General features: G+C 38.4%; 1 protein-coding gene and 1 long non-coding RNA gene across 2 annotated transcripts in view; both read left to right on the top strand.

Annotated features, from left to right (window-relative positions):
• The window catches only part of tsnare1 (T-SNARE Domain Containing 1), a 69742-nt gene extending 62396 nt beyond the window's left edge, over positions 1-7346 (top strand). Inside the window, exons 9-10 of the mRNA XM_016670683.1 lie at positions 4997-5106; positions 7185-7346. Of these exons, the coding sequence (XP_016526169.1) occupies positions 4997-5006 (10 nt within the window). The 3' untranslated portion in view covers positions 5007-5106; positions 7185-7346. The remainder of the gene's footprint in view (positions 1-4996; positions 5107-7184) is intronic.
• Positions 7347-8021: 675 nt separating this feature from the next.
• LOC107836031 (uncharacterized) overlaps positions 8022-9614 on the top strand; it is a 2034-nt gene continuing 441 nt past the window's right edge. The window contains exon 1 of the long non-coding RNA XR_001661886.1: positions 8022-8330. This is a non-coding gene — a long non-coding RNA (uncharacterized LOC107836031). The remainder of the gene's footprint in view (positions 8331-9614) is intronic.

Here is a 9614-nt window from a genome sequence, read left to right on the forward strand (position 1 = left end):
TGTGTGAACATGTGTATGTGTTTACTCTGCCTCCTGCCTGTTGACTGTCAGATGGGCTGGATTTAGATCTACAGATATTCATTGTTTGCTGTCCCTACAGACACATCCACTGGCTGTGGCCCATTACACAAAATGTTTTTTAACTGATCTGTTTATTCAGTCATCTCCTAATTTACATAAATTATTGACATCCAATACCCCGCTATATGTACTATTAAAACAACTATTGAGCTCTCTCCAGCTCCCGTCTTGACAGCAGTGCTCTCTTGTCTTTCCTCCCAAGCTGCTGCTCCACTTCCAAGCGAACAAATGAGCGAACAGCAACAGCTTTCCCATTAATTGTCATTTCATTATCTCAAGGAGAGCTGAGCCGTGACGGAGCTCACACCGAGCAATTTAGCTCTCCACCAATCCAGACGTTCGCTGTCTTTGCAGAGGCAGACCAGTTGAATGGAAAAAAACAAAACAAAAACAAAGGCGAAGACAGACACACAAAGTCAGGGAGAGAAACTTCCAAACTGATCTGTGACGCGTCCAAACGGAACAGCTTTATTCATTCTTTAGGACTTAAGAAATGTCATTTTTCCTCAGTCACATTAACATCTGCTGTTCTGCATCACTTACCATGTGTCGTTCATGTTTGTCACACTTTGTCATATTTCAGACTGAAATATCTAATTTCTATATATACTAATACCCGCTTCTTTTTCTGTTTGTGTTGATTCCTCTACTGTCTTCTAGAAAATCCTGGCTAAAATTAATGGACACCAAACTCCACAGGTTCTGTTGGTGGCGTTCAGTGGCTTACAAGTTCATACAGCCTTGTTAAAATATTAGTCTTTGAATTATCTCAAAACCTTTTCTAAATATAATGTGATATAATATTCATGAGTAAAAACATCATTATGTTCATTCTGAAATGATATTTTTTAACATGTTGACCACATAAACATCAGTATTTTTGAATTGGTAGGATTGATCTGGAATAAACATCACTAAACCAAAACCATAATAATAAACAGTAAAAGGTCAAATCTAAGCTTTTCTGGAGGACACCACCGGGCATGGCTCTGTGTGGCAACTTAGCAAAAGTTGAACTTTTTTTACCAAAGCCAATCTGCAAAACATCAAATATGCTGATGGTGTTTAAGGTTTTTGCTGCATTGCTGATGATTATTATTGCAGGTCGTTTTCTCATGATGCCAAAATTGGCCATGAAGTCTATGTTTATTTGCTGCTCCTCTTAAATATCATAATCAGGGTGGCTGCAAGGGACACTGAGGTTTATGTAAATTGCACATAAGCCGATTACAAGTGAGGCAGTTCTGCTGTAAATATTATTTATTTTATGGACTTCCAATTTTCCCAACCAAATGCGATAAAGAGAGAAGAATATTATGGTCATTATCATTGCATTACATTACTGGATTATGAGGACATTTCTCATGTCACACAAGATTTTTTTTCCCTCCTAGAGACTGAGGAAGCATTTCCAACATGTAGAGATAAGTGAGATAGTTGATTAGTTGGGCAGTACCATAAACTGCATTCACAGTGTTATTGCAGTAAAATGTCGTGTTAAGACATTAAGTAGTCACAAATATTTTGGTAAAGTGTGGAAGTCTTTTTATCTCTACCATAACCACTTTCCTCCTGTAGGGCTGCCACAGCTTTCCTGTGGCCTCTTTGGTACTTCTTGAGCTTCTTATTTGCCTTCTGCATATAAGAAGGCAGATAAGGATCTTCATTTCAATTGAGGTGCTGTGGCATGGACTTGAAAAGTCAGTTCATGCTTTTTTAACCCTCCAATGTGACTAAATGACATATATTCTGCAAAGATGAGTGGTCAAATGTAGATTTAGAATCTGCATTTTGTATTATTTATCTTTAATGTTTAATTTGATTTAATGTTTTAGTGCGACAAACTTGCAAAAAAATAAAAATAATGGAATAAATAAAGGAAATCAGAAAGGATCAAGCTCTTTTACACACCACTGTAGTTGACTGGTTGAGTTTAAGGCTCAGGAACACAGATCTTTAGTTTGAGGTTGTGCCTAACATAATGTTGATGTATCATCAGATCGTCCTACACTACATGTTTTCAATAGAGACAGAAAGACAGCAGACAGCAGTCATGACCAGCTTGGTTACTGCAAGGTGCCTTTGGAAACAGAAAAACTCAAATTCATCAGCCACTTCATCACCATTCTAGACAGCTGGCTGGTGAATCCTTTTCACATTGGTAATATATGGCTTGTAATAATAGAAATTAACACTTGTTTGTGGATTGTAGTTTGGAAGTCAGTCGGTTAAAAGTGATATACCAGATAAAGATCCACTGTAGGACCAGACACTCAAACTGACAACAATGTTCAAAATTATAATTCACCTTCCTTTGATATTTTAGATAATGATGAAAATTCAATATCGATATAAAAATCAGCTGTAAACATATCAGATCACCTGGCAACCAGTTTTAGAACTCTTAAAACTATCTGACCTTATGATATGCCAGAACATATGAGACATCCCCATTGGAGGATTTAAGTTTGATTTTCAAACTGTGAAAGTATGTATTTCTTCTGACATTTTGCGCCACCCATCTGCCGTGAAGTGCCAGCACTAAGGAGACACACTCTGGAAGATTAAGTTGTTGGTGATAAGAGCGTCCCATCTTTTTGCTGCTTTGTCCTCCCGCTTAGTCCGCATAGCGCTCTGTAAAATTCCAGTTTAAAAATACTGCAACACTTCCTTTGTCATGTTAAGCCCTTTCTTGTTCCCAAATCTACCTTATTTATTTTTGTGTACTCCCCAAATAACAGCAGCATTGGGATGAAAAAGAGAGGGAAGGATGTATTAGAGGAGCGGGTGGGGAGGAAGGAGGAAAGAGGAGAACAGGAAAAAAGGGAGAGAGGAAGAGAAAGTTTATAAGGAGTAGTTTAGGAGGAAATGTGAGAGAGAGGCAGGGGAATCTGTGGTGGCCAGCTGCATGAGGGGAGATAGTGGAGAAAGGCTTTTAATTCTCAATCCCCACAGAGCCTTTGAAAATTACCAATCTTCTTATCACAGACGCAGGGCTGCTTATGCAAATTGTTGTGGAGTGGAACGTTTAAACGGAAAATTACTCGACAGCATTTTTTTTTTCTTTCCATCTTCGCTCTTCTCCTCTCTCCCTCTCTCTTCCACACAGAAAGCCTGTTTTGAGTCTCAGATAAGAAGATGAATTGCTCTCTCCGTGCTTTGAAGCGCGTCAGGATTTAAAGACTCCAGCCTCGGCTCTGGTCTAACGCCGCTGTTCTCGCTGCCTTTGTAGCAGAAAACAGGCTGGGAAAAAAATGGGAGAAAAGCGTTTCAAAACAACATAGATTCTGTGCTCCAACACATCGTAACCGCCCGAGGAGACAAGTAGCTAAGGAAAATATAGAAATATCCCCATAACCCTGCTCTTCAATGTTTCCTACAATTGTTCTGCACACCACAGCTAACATGGCTCTTACTTTTACACCAGAAGCTAATTGACATGAAAATTTTAATTTAATTTGTTTTGTGAGACAAATTTTAGAAGCTCAGTTTCCCCACTGGTGATAAATCTCCACATTTTTTACTTATTTTACTGCAAATTTTCTTAAAATTGGTTAAAAGCATTGAGTAATAAAACGTCACATTTATCATCATACATTAGCGCAAACATCGTAAAAATTCCTATCAAACATTTCTAATTTGGCACCACATAATGTGCAATTTTGATTTTTAAAAATCATTAAAACAATCACAAAATCCTGAAGGAACAGCTATTTATTGGTATTTTAACAATTTAATTGGTTTTCTTAATGTATTGTGGCACAATCAGCCCTTTTAGAACATTCAGATTTTTGATACAGCCCAAAATGAAATTAAAAACCCTTTTCTAAACTATAAAGGATCAAAAGTAAACAAATAAATAAACTGTTAAAATACTGCTTAAATGTAACATTTTATAAATAAATGTACTACAAAGTATATTTCGTGTTACTTAATTTAATTCAGGGAATCTGAGGTATTGTTTTTCCACATGGAGAGTTCAGACTCCACTGAAAATCTTGGGATGTTCTGGAGAAGGATTGGCACAGTGGTCAGATTCTGCCATCATCAACACATGGTCTTGCTGAAAAATGAAAGCAATGCCAGATGGAAATAAATCTTGCGACATTGCATAAGTTTAGTCAAACAATGCTACATTGTGTGCTATGGTCAAAGTTAAAGGTGGTCCAACCTTAGAGCATGTGATTTTTTTGTGGCAACTTATATTTGACCATGCTGAGTTTCCCTTGTTTTTCAGAGGACCATCAGGGGTGAATGGAATATGAATGAAATATGGCGGGCTTTTTCAGCTGCTGCTTGTTGGCTGCTTCTTGTCCGTTCATACTGGAACACATAGCTAGCTGCACTGCTGCTGCTATTTACGAAGCACAGCTTTACAGAAAAACTGGGACAGAAACTTCCATCATATCGTCCCAGTTGCAGCAAATAATTGTAACCATATACATATGTGTTTCTGTGTGTGATAGAGGGGCTAAATATTGTAAACATCCCGTTGGTCACACCGACTCAAAATCTCTATAAAGGCTGAGCAAAGTCAGCACTCATTTATTGTGATGCTTTATTGAATGTATTTTCAGATTTCTGTGTAATTTTTCTCCAGGTTGATTTAAAAAGTGAACTGTATTATCATTACTATATTATTTTTATTTCCCTCCAGTTTTGACCCCATGTGAAAACAACCACCCCACCTACATTACTTCTCTACATCAAACACCCCATAATCCTTGCATTGCTTTAACTGTCACATAATCAAACAAATACCACTATAAAATATATTGGACCCCCATGGATTAGCTGACAACCAGATTCCCTATGCTATTGTAGGAATGTAATGTTAGAACGTTTACATATATCCTCTTAAACGTAAGATGCTTATTATGTTCTAATGATGAAATATGCTTCTTTTGGTCTACAGAGGCAGTTGAGAAAAAGAAAGTGTTACCTTCTGTTGGCCGGAGCCTTGATCCTCGCCATCCTCATCCTCATTATTGCTGTTTCAGCAAGAAAATGAAACCTACCTCTGTGGTAAGAGCTATAAGAACAAATCACTCCCATCCCTTTATTAGAATATTAACCTTTTCACTTTTTGTTTTGCATTGAAATGTTACAGTTGTTCAGTTGAAGAATAGAGTTTGCACGTATTGCTTTTTTACTGCTTTACTTATAAAGACGGGTTGTGTAGTGCTCATGTGGAATAACCACACAAAAGCTTTGGCATTTTCTACGTTGTGATATACCTAAGATTGCATTCTGAATTGCTTATATTGCCCAGACCCTTTTGAGTTCTATGCATGTCATTAAATGATAAGGTGACATGACATAAATGTTGAACGGGTACTTAAATGATATGGTCATGAATTTTGTCTCTATCTGGCTTATGCAGAAAAATAATTATTTATGTTCTGCTGTAGGGTTGATGCTTTAATATCTTCAGTTACCTGAAGATATTAAAGCTGAAATAATTTATTTTACTGAGTGAATGGTATAAAATCTTGACTCATCTGGGGACATCTAAAAAAAAATCTGGGGAGAGCCATCTAAAAGTTGCAGGACTTCTCAAGGAGTGGAGTTTGCAACCAATGCCTTACACTTTCATCAACAAATCACATTTATGATGGTGTTTCTTAATGTATAGGCAAGTTAAGATTTCACTAAATTCACAAAGACAGTAAGAGGTAGTGGCATCTATATGGTTTATGGATCCACGATCATGGTGGGGGATCCTACTTCACTGGTAGGGGAGGAGCCAGCACCAATGTGTGAAATTAAGCTGTATCAGCTGGGAGTAGTTGGACTTATGTTTACGCAATGTAAGGTGTGAATCCCATTTCTGACAAATTCCTTTTGCTTTCAGGTACAGTTGGTAGCGGTTTTCTGTACTTTCAATGTAATTAAGGCAGAGAAGAGGAGAATTACAGTTTTACTCAGTTGTTTTAGTGCATTTGTCAGAACAGAATTGATATTCTCCAAACTACTTGTTTGGTCTTGCCACATGGAAATGATGGGCTGCTCCTTTTAGGACAGAGGTTAACCTCTGCCTCAAGCTGAGGGGTTTAAATATGTTGACTTTCTATTCATAAGTAATGGAAGAATAGTGCAATTGAATAAACGACCATATTCCCATGAGTGAAAACAACTCTTTAAGTAACTTAAGTTGTGGATCAGAAAATATCATTATCAGGTGACATGTAAACTCAGATATCAGGATCAGATTAGAACCCACCATATTCTGGTCAATTCCATCTGACCAGAATAATTCTTGTTAATCTTCAGTGGTAAGCATGATGCTAGATTTTTGACTTCCTGATGTAAAAAGAACAGATAATTAAAAGTGATGCTTTGGTGAAGAGCTGTGGTAAAAAAAATAAAAATAAGTAAATAAATAAATAATATTTTCTTTTTATATTTTTTTTATATTTGCCCAAAGCAAAAAATATGGGACAGAAATTTTAAACATGAGTCACTACACCATCTTTCTCAAAAGGTCAGAGTTGATCATGTAGACCTGTTGAGTGAACTCAGAAGAATTAGCCATTGCTAGAAAGAGTATGCAGAGTATTTAAGTTGGAGACAATTGATTTAAGGAGTGAATTCTCCTGTTCAACAAGGTCACCTTTAGGAGGTGATGTTCCATTTACCATCAGTGAATTACCTATTCATGTCATTCCTTTTCCTTCTAATTAAAGTTCCAAGAATGGTAGCCACATTTATGATTTTTTTTTTTTTGGTATACTTAGAAATTAGAAAACAAAACATTTTTGCTATAATTTATGGCTGCAAAACATGACTGTTTCTAATCTGGGACAGGCGACATGAAGTCATAATACTTGATAATTGTGCATAATTATGAAGATGAAACCTTGGATATATTCACCTAATTTTTAAAAGTAACTCTTAATTCACCCTAAACTTTGTATCTAAATTGATTTGAAATTCCTCATTATTAAACAGCTCTCATTTTGGTTCAGTACTTTAGACTGAACCAAAGTAATTATACCCTCATGTTGCTCTGAGGTGGGAAGCTTTTTTTCTTCCTCATGTTCAATAGAAGATATCACTGCTTGCATAAAATATTGATTGTCTTTTATCTTCTTCTGGGCTAGTAAAATGGTAACCCAGTGGAGCAAAGAGCTCTATTCATAAAACAGCATGATAGATCAATGCCCCTGTGGTGAGGACCTGGTACTGAGGCTCTGCAATTGATGGTCAACCCTAAAGTGACTCGACATGACAGTAGCAGAAAATAAAAGAAACAAGCTTGTTGTGAAGTGGATTGTTGTCTGGTTTTATTGCCTGACTGTGGGTCAGGGGGTTCGTCCTGCCTCAAGTGGAGGTGTTTAAGTATCTCGGGATCTTGTTCATGAATGAGGGAAGAAGAGAGCGGGAGATCGACAGGCGGATTGGTGCAGCGTCCGCCGTGAAGTGGGCGCTGTACCTGTCCGTCGTGGTGAAGAGAGAGCTGAGTCAAAAAGCGAAGCTCTCAATTTACTGGTCGATCTACGTTCCCACCCTCGTAGATCTTTCAATCATGGGTCATGATTGAAAGAACGAGATCACAGATACAAGCGGCCGAAATGGGTTTCCTCCGCAGGGTGTCTGGGCTCTCCCTTAGAGATAGGGAGAGAAGTTCGGTCATCCGGGAGGGACTCAGAGTAGAGCCGCTGCTCCTCCACGTCGAGAGGAGCCAGTTGAGGTGGCTCGGGCATCTGGTCAGGATTCCTCCTGGACGCCTCCACGGTGAAGTGTTCCGGGCACATCCCACAGGGAGGAGGCCCTGGGGAAGAGCCAGGACACGCTGGAGGGACTATGTCTCTCAGCTGGTTTGGGAACGCCTTGGGATTCCTCTAGAGGAGCTGGAACAAGTGGCTGGGGAGAGGGAAGTCTGGGCCTCCCTTCTGAAGCTGCTGCCCCCGCGACCTGACCCCGGATAAGCGTAAGAAAATGGATGGATGGATGGATGGATGGATGGATGGATGGATGGATGGATGGATGGATGTGTTCACCTGAGCGCAGCAGGAGTCACTCAGAAGAGCTGAACTCTTCAGTTCATCTGAACTGAACTGTTGGCTACAATTTTAGGTCCTTAACAGTGGCAATTTGAAGTATAATTCAGTTGGTAAAGAGTGAGGTATTTGCTATGAATAACACATTTTCACCCTTTCAGTGCCACACCAGGTTTAATGTTTGGGTTGTACTGAAATCAAATCCTGTGCAGCAGAAAAATGCTTCCTGTTCTGGATAAGATAATGGTACAGTGGTTCTTAACCTGGGTTCGATCGAACCCCAGGGGTTCGATGAATCGGTCTCAGGGCAGAGCCTCTGCCACGGAGGTAAAGACACACTTGTGTAAAGTCGTGATGACTCTTCCCGCTTTGCCATCACTTGCTGGAGAGGATCACGTTACATTGCTGAGCCAATCAGTGCTGCGAAGGAGCACTGATTGAAGGAGTTCCACTCTCACCATGAATTTGAACTTGTGTCTTTAATTACTTCAACAAAGCTCACAGTTTTTACCAAATTCTGTAGCTTTCTGCGTACTTCTAAATCTGCTCCTCAGTCGCATCTTTTCAGGGTTGCTAGTGCCGTGGGGGTGGTAACACAACTAGTATAATTGCATTACTAAATCAGAATACCACAAAGTCTTTGTTATTTATTATTAGTTTTTCATTCTCTTAAGAATGTAGGGCTAATTAAATGATCTAAACAAGACCATAAAGTGGTTCCAGTTTCTCTCGATGGTCAATCTTTTGAAACTGTGGCAAATTTTAAATACCTTGGGTCGTTCCTGGACAGTCAGCTCAACTTTGCTGAAAACACTGACTATATTTTGAAGAACTGTTCTCAGAGACTCTAACCTTTTAAGAAGACTTAGTGATCTTGGGGTGACCCAACTAGACTCTAGTTGGGTCACCCTTATGTTTTGAATTTGGGGGAAAAATAATATTTTATTTATCACTACAGAAGTGTTCAGTGAATGTGCATATGAAACTGGTGGATTCGGTACCTCAAAAAAGGTTAAGAACCACTGATACGGTACCTTTGATGCTATTTACTGCAGTGTTTTACATGTCACAAAGACTCTGATAATGCTTTAGGTCAGTGGTTCCCAAACTTTTTCTTCTGCGCCCCCCCAGTGGTTTCCAAACATTTTCTGCCAAGAAATCATTACTGACATAAATTTGTTATAAAAGTATTATTGATTTCACTTTAAAAAATTAGGTAACTTTATGTTATTAAAGGTAAAGTTTAAACAGTAATGATTTCTTGGTTAATGTCAAGTTATCATAACAAAGACATTTTGAATAATGTCAACTTTCTATTAAAAGTGTCATAATTTACCAAATGACACTTTATGACAACAGTCATAAATATTCATGAAGACTCATTCATGTTCATGACAGGTGTTATGTCATGTTTATGACAGTGTCATGACAGTCTTATTCAACCCCCTTCAAATACAGTGTTACCTTCAGAACTACTATTAAACTTTGCTGATGTTTTATTTATATTATTCATTTTATAAGTCTTCCATC

This window comes from Poecilia formosa, unplaced genomic scaffold, assembly GCF_000485575.1.
Source record: "Poecilia formosa unplaced genomic scaffold, Poecilia_formosa-5.1.2 Scaffold36, whole genome shotgun sequence".
In the NCBI taxonomy this organism is placed as follows: Eukaryota; Metazoa; Chordata; class Actinopteri; order Cyprinodontiformes; family Poeciliidae; genus Poecilia; species Poecilia formosa.